Below are 14,222 nucleotides of genomic sequence, written 5' to 3' on the forward strand. Positions count from 1 at the left end.
GCTTGCAGAGCTCCTCACTATGATGTTTAATCGAGCCATGTATGAAGGCTTCCCCGAGACTTGGAGTATGTCCACGATTGTGCCTATTTTCAAGTCAGGAGATCCCATGATTCCCGGGAATTATGGCACCATCATGGTTGGTCACACACTAGCTAGGCTGTATGCATCCATTCTTGAACAGGAGCTGAGTAGATGGGCAGAGTGAGAGGGCATAAGAGCACCAGGGCAAGCAGGTTTCAGGAGAGGTTTCTCCACTCTTGACCAGATTCTGACACTCAGAGCTATTATTGAGGAGGGTAGACATCATGGCAAGAGGATCTATTGTAGCTTTGTGGATTTCCGCAAAGCCTTCGACACAGTGCCGAGAGCTAGACTTATACGCAGATTATACGACATGGGTGTGCCTACAAAGCTGATTTGGGGGATTCTGGCTCTATACAGGACAGTGATGGGGCGGGTATGCACCACTGAGGGAATGTCTGACATGGTCCTCTCCACTATTGGAGTAAAGCAGGGATGCCCGCTATCCCCAACTCTTTTTGGGATGTATGTGGATGAGTTTTCGGACTATGTAGAGCGTCAGGGGGACAGGGGGGCTCAGCTAGCAAGGACATGAATTCCGCTGTTACTATATGCTGATGATATTGGGCTGATTTCTGACTCTCCAGAGGGGATGCAACGTCATTTGGATGCTCTGCATACATTTGCTCGTGATAGTGGATTGTCTGTCAATCTGGGGAAAACCAAGGTTATGGTGTTCAACACCACACCACAGTGGGTCAGGAGGTCGGCACCCACATTTATGTATCGCCAAGAGACTGTGGAGTACACAGATGCATATACTTATCTTGGGGTAGTCTTTGGTGGACCGGTGTTGTCACTAAGGAGAGCATCAGAGACTAGACTGACGAAAGCATATGCAGCTTTGGGAGGACTGGAGAGGATGTGTTCCCAGGTTCAGTTTTAGGAACCGCGAACAAAGCTTTGGCTTTTTGACACTCTAGTGACTCCAGCTATGCTCTATGGAGTTCAGGTATGGGGACACTCAGTAGACCACCAGGGGAGATCTGGAAACACAAATGGATAGAGATGTATGGAGAGGCCTCTGGTCTCTATGATCGCTCGGATGATTCGGGCTAAGGCCTCAGTACCACATGAGATTATCCTAGCTGAGCTAGCCGCTCCCCCCCCCCCCCCCCCCCCCTCGTGGTGGAGGCATTGGCGAGATCAGTTTCCTTTATGTACGGTCTATGGGATCTCCCCGGGGAGAGATACGCTCGGCTTGCCCTCGAGTCATCTCGACAACTAGCTCTACAAGGCGATACAGCATGTTGGTATGGACAGATGACAGCATGGTTTCAGTCGCATGGTCTCAACATGGATAGATTACCTCCGCTTAAATACTCCCTGGATGCACCTTCTCTGTCTCTCACACGGACAGAGATCACCAGACTCATACGTCACGATCTGATTCAGCTAAATACCAGGAGCACATGGATACAGCCGACACAGGAGCTAGGCACGAAGATGGCCTTCTACAGAGAGCATCTTCTCCAACTCACGGAGGACAGCTTTGTGACTAGGCCTGCATACATGGACACACACTTATCTCATGGGATAAGATGCACTATTGGACAGATACGCACATCCTCACATCAGCTCCAAATCGAGACTGGCCGATTTCGAGGGGTGCCAGTAGGAGCTAGGATATTTCACCTATGTAACTTAGAGCCAGCGACAGAATTGCACTACACATGTCACTGCCCTACATACTGTGAGATACGCGGCCGCTTCCACTGCCTGTTCAGAGAAGGGTTCGGACCTTTTTCTAGAGTCATGAGATACAAGGATCAGAGGTGTCTCGGATTGTTCCTGCTAGAGCTGCACAGACTTAGGGAGAGCTTGCTGAGGACATCAGAGGAAAGACAGTCTCGGAGACGAATCACAGATTTCTTTACACCAGCCAGAGAAGAGCCAACGGAGCAGTCATTACAGCAGATCTCATAGCCTACTCATACTAGAGGTACACTGCTTGATCGAGCCACGAAGCTTGGTAGATCCAGACGTCCACGACCTCGGGGGATCTCCCGCTACCGACGAAGGCTACAACAAAAGATACAGATCACTCTAGCTCGACATGCAACACGCCCAACCAAAGTACTGATCATGGAGGAGGTCGATGAGATCCGACAGCGACCGATGAGAGATTTCATCTGAACCCACAACCCCCCCCCCCCCCCCCCTATTTCCTTTCTTCTTAGTGTTTTAGATTTAGTTCTTTGTAACTCTGTAATTTCCGTACTCAGACATGGTATCAGATTCACCAATTGTAACTTTTTGGTCTCATAGGTCATTTTGGCCTTTTGAAGACGTTAATATAACATTTCATTGCATTTCTCTCTCTCTCTCTCTCTCTCTCTCTCTCTCTCTCTCTCTCTCTCTCTCTCTCTCTCTCTCTCTCTCTCTCTCTCTCTCTCTCTCTCTCTCTCTCTCTCTCTCTCTCTCTCTCTCTCTCTCTCGTCTAAAGCATGGCGGGCAGCAACGCGCAAGTCTCTCTCAGCAGCATGCGCAGGCCTCTCTAAGCAACAGCGAGCAAACCACTAATGAGCTTAGTAATAGCGAAACGCGTTTGGTGTATCTCTTTTGCTCATTTACAACCCCTGCCCCCCACATTTTGTTTGGTTGCTCTTTCTTTGGTTTTTTAACCCATTGGTAAGCTTCGCTCGCTTCATATTTCTTATGATATATGTCGAATGGCTCCGCCAGGACTCATTCCTTCCTTTCAGGATTTCGTGGTGGGAACTAGACCATCGGGAGAGGCCTCCACACATACTCGGTATACCTTCACAAGGGAGACGGATCACGTGTACACTGATGAGATATACAGGCATCTATGCAGTCGAGCCAAGACGACCACTGGATGAGCTCACCCAGATTCTGACAGAGACGCTCCATGATGCAGCATCAGAGGCATATCCCCACAGCCAGCCTACACACAGACGATCTGGGAGCATGCCTCAGAACAGTTGGTATGATGAGGAGTGTAGAGAGACGAGGATCAGATTACAGAGAGAGGTGCTCATGGGTACTACTACACATAGACAGTCACGTATTATCTTCCGCCGCCTAGTGCGACGAAAGAAGAGGGCTTACCTATCTCAATTAGAGTGTGATCTGTATCAGTTGTTTATGAGTTAGGACTCTAGTGAGGCATGGAGGCTTTTCAATGAGCACTCTCCACCGCCAGCCATCACTTCCACTGAGACATGGGGGGAATATGCTACATCTCTCTATACAGCATCGGGGTAGCCACCTTTGCCTGACCCTCCAGAGGCATGCCCAAAAACATGTACTTTCTTTACTGCTGAGAGGATAAGGAAAGCCATTGACAAGATGAAGACAGGAAGAGCACAGGATCATGACGGTCCAGTAGCAGAGCACTTTATCCATGCCAGAGATATGCTTGCAGAGCCTCTTGCTCTGATGTTTAATAGACCATGTATGAGGGTTTCCCTGAGACTTGGACTATGTCCACTATTGTGCCTATCTTCAAGTCGGGAGATCCTATGCTTCCCGGGAATTACCGAACCCTCATGGTTGGTCACACTCTGGCTAGGCTATATGCATCAATTCTTGAGCATGAGTTAAGTGGATGGGCAGAGAGAGCGGGCATACGGGCAGCAGGACAGGAAGGGTTCAGGAGAGGTTTCTCCACTCTTGACCAGATTTTGACACTCAGAGCCATTATTGAGGAGGGTAGACACCATGGTAGGAGGATATATTGTAGCTTTGTGGATTTCCGCAAAGCCTTTAATACAGTGCCAAGAGCCACACTCATACGCAGATTGCAAGACATGGGGGTGCCCACAGAGCTGATCTAGGGGATCTTAGCTTTATACAGGACAATGGTAGGACAGGTACGCACTACTCAGGGCATGTCCGACATGGGTCACTCCACCATTGGAGTGAAGCAGGGTTGTCCCCTATCTCCGACTCTCTTTGGGATATATGTAGATGAGTTTTCAGATTATGTACATACAGAGGGTGATAGAGGTGCTCAGCTTGCACGGACATGGATTCCGTTGCTATTATATGCTGATGATATTGTGCTATCTCCAATTCTCCAGAAGGGATGCAGCGTCATTTGGATGCATTGCATGTATTTGCATGGAACAGTGGATTGTCTGTAAACCTTGGTAAGACCAAGGTAATGGTGTTTAAACACCTCGGCGCAGTGGGTAAGGAGGTCCGCCCCCACTTTTACATATGGTCGAGAAACTATGGAGAGTGCAGATACATACACTTATCTTGGGGCGGTTTTCAGTGGTCCAGTATTTTCCCTGAGGCGTGCAGCAGATATGCGATTGAACAGAGCCTATGCAACATTGGGGAGACTTGAGAGGATATGTTCGCAGGTTCAATTCCAGGAACCTCGGACAAAGCTTTGGCTCTTTGACACTTTGGTCACTTCGGCCATGCTGTACGGAGTGGAGATATGGGGCCCCTCAGTTGATCATCATAGCAAAGCTGGCAATACTGACGGATGGAGATGTATAAAGAAGCCATTGGTGTATATGATTTCTCGGATGATTAGGCCCAAGGCCTCAATACCACATGACATTGTTCGGGCGGAGCTCACTGCTCCTCCATTGGTAGTGGAGGCACTCACTCGATCAGTTTCATTTATGCATAGCACTTGGGCTCTCCCTAGAGACAGATATGCTCGATTAGCACTAGAGTCTTCGCGAGAGCTGGCATTACAAGGAGATAGATCATGTTGGTATCCAGAGATGGCATCTTGGTTTCAGTTACATGGCTTTAGTATGGACCGGCTACCCCCATTTCAATATTCTCTGGATGCACCCTCCATCCCCCTCACAAGAGCAAAGATTACCAAGCTCATCAGACAAGACTTGATTCAGTTGGATACGAAGAGGACATGGATACAACCCACACATGAGCTAGGTACGAAGATGACTTTCTATAAAGAGCATCTTCTCCAACTCACGAAGGATGGTTTTGTTATCAGATCAGGATACATGGATACTCATCTATCCCACGGGATATGATGCACTATTGGTCAGATACGCACATCCTCACATCAGCTAGAGATCGAGATAGGCAGATTTAGAGGAGTACCCGCTAAGTCCAGGATTTGTCAGATGTGCCAGATAGAGCCAGAGACAGAGCTACATTACATCTGTCACTGCCCAGTATACTATGAGATAAGAGGTCGCTTTCACTGTCTATTCAGAGAGGGTTTTGGGCCACTTTCTATAGTCATGAGATACCAGGATCAGAGATGCCTCGGATTATACTTACTGGAGATTCGCAAACACAGAGAGGACCTCTTGAAGAGGGGCACAATGAGAGATCCAGTGACAACGGAAGATCACAGTTTTCTTTCAGTCGCAGACAGAGGAGTTCGAGCAGTCTCCACAGCATAACAACACCAGAGGTAGCAAAGGCATACTGCTTGATCGGGCGATAGAGCTGGGGCGATCCCGCCACCCACGGATGAGAGGGCACTCTCGATATCGACGCAGACTACGACAGAGGATCCATACCATACTGGCGCGACATAGGAGCCATCCCAAATACTGATGTATACGTATATGATGCCTCGACTGTCAGAGAGTTCCATTGTATCAACTCACCCTTTGTCTTCCCTTTGTATCAGCTTTCACCCCACTCCTACCCACTATTTTCTTTTCAATTCTTTGTACTTTTTGTACCCAGACCTGGTATTAGATTCACCACATGTAACCTTTTGGTCTCGTAGGTCATTTTGGCCTTTTGAAGACTAACGTTAATATTACATTTCATTTCTCTCAGTAAAGTAGCACCAAGAAGGTATGTGCAAAGCAAGACAGGCGGCACAAGCGTGTTTCTACACGGCCGTGCTGGTCGTGGACCAAGCAGCTGACCTCGGAGATGACGATATCTATGAAAACCTGCCTAAATCAAAAGCAACATATAGGCAGAGGATTCGAGAGAGCACACTATCGCTAGATTCTGTGAGAGCAGAGAAACTTTCTAGGGTCAAAGATGACTTAATTTTTGAGAAGGTACAAGTGATGATTAAGGCGGAGCTGAGCCTTTTGAGGGGTGACATTGGAAAAGAGATGTATGCAAATACGGAGACTTACAAAAAAGCTATGTATGCAGATATGAGGAAAGAATTCGACAAAGAGATGCTTAGTAAGCGGAACAAGATGTACACATCATTGAAGGCAGAAATGCCGACGATTGTGAGGGCAAAAGTAAATGTAATGGAATGTATGATGCAAAAAAGATTAAAGGATGCACTTGCTACGTTTGAATATTGGAAATCAAAAATGGAAGAACACATGAATGAAAAGGATGCATTGATAGAAGCACTTAAGGGAGACCTCACAACTTACAAAAATACCCCCGCAAAGGAGGGAGAAAATCAACCATCGATGATAAACGAGCTCGAAAGCATTAAGGAGCAGGTGAAAACTTTGCGGGAAGAGGAAGAGCAGTAGGCACGAACAACCTCTTCATGGGCAGAGCACCTATTCAAAACACAAGAGAAGGTTGATAAAGCTGAAAAGTGGATCAAGGACGCAAAGAAAGGAAAAGATAAGATGCCTGAAGCCACAACGACATCCACTATCATCAATATGACAATTGAGGAGGAGCAAAAGAGAAAGATTAGAGCCCTTCATGGGCGTGCCACAGGTCTCAAAGACACTAGAAAAGTAGAAGAAGTGCAAGAGCTCTTGCAGTGCATGGGTATTTCTGAACCCACACACACAGGTGCTTGGAGAGTTGGCAAGAAGAGAAGTGATGAGAAAGGAAGGCCCAAGGAAAGAGAACTTATTATACGTTTCCCTACGTTGGAAGCTAGGAAGGAATTCCTGAAGAAGAGACCACCACTCAAGCAAACTGGGATATTTTTGGGTGATGACCTCACTCTAACAGAAGTAGCTGATGCCAGAGATCAAGGAGGCGAGGGAGAAAGGGAAAATTGCTTTCTACAGGGGAGGGAGAGTAGTGTTGCAAAAAGGCACCACATGACAGTGCGAGACCTATGGAACCAACCTTAAAATGACAGCATGGAATTGTAATGGATCAATGAAGCTAGATGTAGGCGCATTTGAGGATAGCTTTAAGGAAAAAGACATTATTTTTTACTCGGAAACGCATCAAACTCCCAGCGGCACATTACCTAGAGACTAGAGTGATGGGATACCATTGGGAGACTACTTGTAGGCAAGATGTGAGATCAACGCATAGAGGACGGGGGTCAGGAGGTGTGGCAGTCGTATTCAGGGAGGAGTTTCAACCCCTCATTCGTATTGTTCGAAGAGATGAGCAGGCCAGATATATGTGGGTCAAAGTGAGAGCGGAGACAAGGAGGGCACTCTACTATTGCAATATGCTATTTTGCCCCCAGCACTTCTCACTATGCATTGCCTAGGGGGCAGTCATCGTACATGATATTGGATGCGGACATATGGGAGTTCTCTAGGGATGGATAAGTCATTCTTGTGGAAGACTTTAATGCCAGGACGGGCCAGTTTCAGACAGCTTCCTACGATACCTCAGAGGAAATGTTGAGAGAATTGGATGTCATTGATATGGGATTGGCCAGGTGTTCGCAGGATGAAGAGCACACTGGATATGGGGGATATCTGACAGATTTGGGGACTCCACATGGACTTGCCATCTTGAATTCAGGACTTTACAGTCGAGCCCAGGCCTATTGAGGTAGCAATAGATCATGCCCTCCTCACGTCTACCGTCTCATTCCAATTCAACACAGCTCGACTGACACAGATATCTACGCATACACGATACACTTTTACTTCGGAGACTAACTTTGTCTACATAGACGGTATCTACAGATGCTTATGTACAAAGGATCCGGGGAGACCTCTAGGGGAGCTCACTTATACACTGATAGAGACACTGCGGGATGCAGCAACAGAGGCATACCCACACACTGCGCTTGGGCAACAATGACGTTCTAGGAGCATACCCCGGAAGAGCTGGTATGATGAGGAGTGCAAAGAGACCAGAGCCCGACTTTAGAGGGAGGTACTTCTAGGAGTCATTACTCACAGGCCTTAACGGAATGCTTCTCGCCGTTTGGTACGACGGAAGAAGAAGGCATTTCTAGCTCAACTAAAGCAAGATTTATATCGGTTGTTTTTGAGCCTAGATTCAGGCGAGGCATGGCGACTCTTCCATGAGCACTCTCCCCCACCAGTCATCACTTCTTCAGAGGTATGGGATCATTATGCATCATCTCTCTATACAGTCTTGGGGCAACCACATCTTCTGGATACGCGAGAACCATGCCCACACGCATGTGCTTTCTTTACCGCCGAGATGGTAAAGAAAGCCATTGACAGGATGAAGACTAGGAGAGCATATGATCACAATGGCCTGGTAGCAAAGCATCTTATACATGCCAGAGATCTGCTTGTAGAGCTTTTAGAAGTGATGTTCAATTGTGCCTGTACGAAGGCCTATGTGATACCTAGAGTTTGTCCACTATCGTACCTATCTTCAAGTCAGGGGACCCTATGGAGCCTGGGAACTACCGCACTATCATGATTGGACACGCATTAGCACGGTTGTACGCATCCATCCTCGAGCAGCAACTGAGTAGATGGGCACAGAGAGAGGGTGTACGGGCAGCAGGACAGGCGGGTTTCAAGAGAGGTTTCTCTACTCTTGATCATATTCTGACATTGAGAACCATTACTGAGGAGGGGAGATCACATGGGAGACGGCTCTATTTTTTATTTGTGGATTTCCGCAAAGCTTTTGATACAGTGCCCAGAGCTAGATTGGTTGCGCAGACTGGTACCCACAAAGTTGATTTGGGGGATCAGTGGAGAGGCATGTACGCACTCCAGAGGGGATATCTCATTTGGTTCACTCCACTATCGGGGTAAAACAAGGCTGCTCGCTGTCTCTTACACTATTCAATATGAAGGTGGATGAGGTTTCTGACTACATTGAGAGGGATGGTGATAGAGGAGCACAATTCGTAGGGGCATGGATCCCACTATTGTTATATGCTGATGATATTGTGTTCACTTCTAACTCCCCAGAGGGAATGCAACGTCACCTGGATGCTTTGTACACATTTTCTCATGATAGTGGATTGTTTGTTAACCTGGGGAAAACCAAGGTTATGGTGTTTAACACCACACCACAGTGGGTCAGGGGTCAGCACCCATATTTACATATGGCCAAGAGACGGCGGAGTATACAAATGCATACACCTATCTTGGGGTAGTGTTCAGTGAACCGGTGTTTTCTTTGAGGGGAGCAGCAGAGACTAGACTGACGAGAGCTTATGCAGCCTTGGGAGGATTGGAGAAGATGTGTTTGCAGATTCAGTTTCAGGAGCCTCGAACAAAGCTCTGGCTTTTTGACACTCTAGTGGCTTCAGCTATGCTTTACGGAGTTCAGATTTGGGGACCCTCAATGGACCATCATGGCAGATCTGGGAACATTGATGGATGGAGATGTATGGAGAGGCCTTTAGTCTCCATGATCTCTCAGATGATTCGGGCTAAGGCCTCAATGCCACATGAGATTATTCGAGCCGAGCTGGCTGCCCCCCCTCTTGTGGTAGAGGCACTTACTAGATCAGTATCCTTCATACACAATTTATGGGACCTCTCCAGAGACAGATATAATCAGCTATCCCTTGAGTCATCCTAACAGCTAGCGCTACAGAGGGATACAGCATGCTCGTATGGGCGGACGGCATCATGGTTTTAGTTACATGGTTTCACCATGGATAAATTGCCTCCCTTCCAGTACTCCTTGGATGCACCCTCTCTATCTCTCACAAGGACAAGGATCACTAGACTCATACGTCACGATCTAATCCAGCTAGATACCAGAAGCACATGGATACAACCGACACACGAGTTGGACACGAAGATGGCTTTCAATAGAGAGCATCTTCTCCAACTAACAGAGGATGGATATGTGATCAGAGCAGCCTATATGGACATTGATTTATCCCATGGGATACGATGTGCTATTGGTCAAATGCGCACATCATCACATCAGTTAGAGGTTGAAATTGGCAGATTTAGGAGGGTATCGGGCTCCAACAGAGGCAAGGATTTGCCAATTGTGTCACATGGAGCCAGAGATATGAGATAGGAGGCCGCTTTTGTTGTCTATTCAGGGAGGGCTTTGGACCGTTGGCTAGAGTCATGAGATATCAAGATCAAAGATGCCCCGGTTGTTTTTGCTAGAGCTACGCACACACTCGGAAGGTCGCTTGAGGAGATCGGGACGTGGGAGACATTCACAGAGGAAGATCACTGACCTCTTTAGAGCAGGGATTCGACAGTTAGATGAGAAAGCTTCACAATAGACTTTAGAGCCCACGTATACCAGATGGGAACGGGGACCTGAAAAATGGCCATTCCATGTTACTATGTCTTCAACGACCGATGTAATACTTTCTCAAACAACGCATGATGTCGGGCATCCTCGGGCACTTACGATGATGTGGAAAGCAAGTAAAACCTCCAGCTGTCGAAAATCTTTGTAGGCCATTCACAATGGCCAATCTATGTGCGGTTCCCATATCTACCAAGTATCTGCTATATTCAGTATATTCCTCATCTTGTGATAGTCTAAACAGACCCATCTTTGTGACGTCCACCTCCCTAAGCATCTCTTCGGAAGTATCATAAAATATTGTCTGGTGGTGGGCAGTCCTAGCATTGAAATCCCCTAGTATGATAATGTCACCATCCTTGGAAAACTCCCATATGTCATTATCCAAAATAGCGAAGGGGGATTGTCCTCTAGGTGATGCACTAACAGCAATGTAGAGGTATCTGCCCGTCTCTGCCCTGAGCCTCATCCCACATGTACCTAGCATGTTCATCCTTGCGTGCTATATATATATCAGTGGCTGCAGTTCCTCCCTGAATAGAACTGCCACTCCCCTTGAGCCCCGTCCTCGATGCTCCGATCTGCAGGCTGTATCCCATCTATATCCGCTCACCTGTGGCATGGATTGTCCAGGTGCTTGAAGCATCTCAGAGTAGAAAATGATGTCTCTCCCCGTGAAGCTATCCTCAAAGGCCCCTACATCAAGACGGAGTGACCCATTACAATTCCAGGTTGCCATCTTTAGTGTGGTCCCATAGGTCTCGCACCGTCATGCGGGGCGTCGCTCCAATATCACCACCTTTCCATCCTTGTAAAAATCAATCTTCCCCTTTTCCCTTGCTGCTCTTATTTCCGGCATTACTTCTTGCATATGAGCAAACTGCGAGAGGGTGAGGTCATCTCCAAGAAAGATGCCAGTCTTCTTTAGAGTCGGCCTCTTCTTCAAGAAGTCTTTCTTCGCTTCCATGGAGGGGAAGCGGAGGAATGAGTGCCCTTTCCTTCGAGGTTTCTCCGTTGCTCCCACTTTTCTTAGTGCCCAGAGAGAGAGAGAGGGGTGGGGGGGTTTCCGGTCATTCAGCCATCACGGAGCCTGGAACTAAAAAAGATCAGTACAAGAAAAGATTTAATCAACATAGACAAACTCTTCATTTGAGGATGAATTCATGGCCTCAATGCATGCATCAACTAAGAGTCATTGCTCAACTGTAAACCTGATTTCTGCAGAAACAGTTAAACAATTCAGCTTATGGCATTACCCTCCCGAAAAGTATGTTCCATATTGCAAAAGTTCGGTTCAAAGATTGATTATTAACGGCTTTCTTAACATCTTTAATCTTTATAATCGTTGCATTCAGATGCCTTGAAATTTATGAAATCTTGATAAATTATCACATAGATAAGTACTGACAAATCAAAGTCACGTGTGTGAATAAGCATTCCAAGGCAAAGTACTACAACTCACAAATGTATACAAAGTCCACCCATAGAAGAAACCATGTCGTCTTATAGTCTGACCATCAGGTGACCACAGCATACTGACAAATAAACACAAGGTTCCAATAGCTGACATTTCTATTGTCATTAAGTACGAGCTTCTCCTTTTCACCTACAACACAAGTACAAGTTAAAATTGATCACAAGATCCTCTTGGAACCACATTATTGATAAACAGAGGAGAAACCTGTGCTGCCCATTGGCACAGAGTCGATGCTAGGCCAGATAAGATAGATGCAATCAGAGTGGGCAGCACACCAGATAATATGGCCTCTCTATGTGCATTATTTGATTTGCTGGAGCTTGAGCTCTCTCCAATACAAAGAAGCAATGATGCTCCAAGCAAGATAGCAAGAGCCCCAACTTGGTGAGAGGACTGCTTGATTCTGCAAAAGCACAAAGCTGTCTGTTTATGTCGCATACAAAACACTCAAGTTGAACATAAAAGTCAAGTGTTCAAGAAAGCTTGAATGTTCGACTGAATGTGTGTATCCTACATGTTTACAATTAATGGAGACCACATATATATTAATTTCAAGAGACATACACCAAATAAAGAGTCGAAAAGGAGGCAATCATAACAAGGGCTTGAACTTAGTATTGTAACTGTTATGCCTGAATGCCACCCGTGTAGCCTAGACTTCATGTTCTTTGTTCTCCCTCGGGTATGGTGAAGTGCAACATGGTATCAGAGCCTAGCCTCACTTAACCAAACATGCCATAACCCAACTATTGCGGCTTGAAGCTCTCACGAAAGAAACCGCCTGCAGAGAGGAGAAGCAGAAGTCGATCTTTATGAAATTGAAACTAAGATTGCATCAATGAATTGCCCTGGCCTAAGAAGGGTCTTTCGACACAGTAAAAGCCTCTGATTCAGCTTCTACAGCATCCTACAAAAGGAATTGACAGTCCTTCCGTAAATCTCACGCTGTCTGCAAGTTTTTCCATAATTTTGTTGGTGTTCACATTATTTAAAGATTTGGCCAAAACTATTTTTAGCATACAATTGAGGATTCACACCCAACAATACCTCCTCTGCTTCTGAACATTCTTTGGTCGAGACTATTTCCACCTTGACATTAGTCTTTCTACTTGAAATTTCTACAGCTAGGCTTCAATAGTAATATTTAATTGTTTTCCTTAGGCTTTCCCTTGTTACTACAAAAGGCTACTAATCATCATATGGCAACCAAGAGTTTATGGTACCAGCTTTAATACCTGGCAAACGAAAACAAAGGATACCTAATAAAAAAGGGGCTTTGGAATATCATCAAACCACTATCAAAAGGCGAAGAAGGGACATCTACAACAGTAACTCGTGCTATGACCGCAGCTTTACAACAAAAGGATGAACAAGCATTAGATGTTATCATAACTGCCTTGAATAATAATTTTATCCACTTTATTTCGTGCTACTGCTAAACATTTCATTATCAGTTTAAAGATACAGATATATTCAATGAACATGGAGCATAGTGAAAGTTTAGCTGCTCTTGTTAACAACTTAACAAGATAAAAACCTTGATTACTCAACTAACTTATATTAAGCTTCAAGTCCCTCATGAAGAGACAATTGCTATTTTACTTAAAAGTATGCTAGATAGGTACAATCAAATTGTGACAGTACAGAGAAAGAACCATACTGCCTTTAGAAAGTGTCATTCATCCTCTACAAGAAGAATTGTTTTTACAGAGTAAAAACCCTCGCACTATTTGTGGAAAGCAAGTTGAACCATATGTAAAATACAATACGTAAGGTATGCAATTGTCACGTGACACATCCAAGCCTATGTGTCCGTGGACAAGCTTCAGCATGACCAAGGTTCAGTTCACTCAAGTCAGTCTAGAATAGGAAGTGTTTTGGCACTTTTGTGAGTCTGTTCACAGACCGTGCATGTCCAGACACTTAGACTAGATGCATATCCTCCGGTTGCACATAGCATGATCATAAGCATTACCATCAGAATCCATTAGGGGAATTTTCCAGTGCATTAAAACCTATTTTCCCTATTTTTGACATTTTTCACTTATTTATTAAGTGACTTTTGTTGGGAACTAGGTAGGGCAATTTTGCTAAGATAATATATAAGCAAACCAAAGCTAGCACTTTCTGGCAGAAGAGGGAGCAGGAGCACTGCTCAACAGGCACCTTCTCAAGCAAGACCAACTGCAAGAAGCCCTGGCGTTTTCTTCCCACAGCAACGAACCACCAGCGTTTTCATTCCCTGAAGGCTTGGTGATTTCATCCATAGATCAGAGATTCCCTCATGCATGCTAGCGTTTTGGACAACCTCAAGCCAACGTTTTCCGCAAGGGCT

General features: G+C 45.9%; 1 protein-coding gene across 5 annotated transcripts in view; it reads right to left on the reverse strand.

Annotated features, from left to right (window-relative positions):
• The window catches only part of LOC147460347 (Nucleotide-sugar transporter family protein), a 122,955-nt gene that overhangs the window by 33,486 nt on the left and 75,247 nt on the right, over window positions 1-14,222 (reverse strand). For all 5 annotated transcript variants that reach the window (XM_086511424.1, XM_086511422.1, XM_086511423.1 and 2 more), the window contains 2 exons: window positions 12,092-12,290; window positions 11,873-12,016 (listed from right to left, as the gene is read on the reverse strand). In XM_086511424.1, the coding sequence (XP_086367550.1) occupies window positions 11,873-12,016; window positions 12,092-12,290 (343 nt within the window). The remainder of the gene's footprint in view (window positions 1-11,872; window positions 12,017-12,091; window positions 12,291-14,222) is intronic.

The sequence above is a fragment of the Adiantum capillus-veneris genome, chromosome 4, assembly GCF_014529385.1.
Source record: "Adiantum capillus-veneris isolate H3 chromosome 4, ASM1452938v2, whole genome shotgun sequence".
Lineage (NCBI taxonomy): Eukaryota > Viridiplantae > Streptophyta > Polypodiopsida > Polypodiales > Pteridaceae > Adiantum > Adiantum capillus-veneris.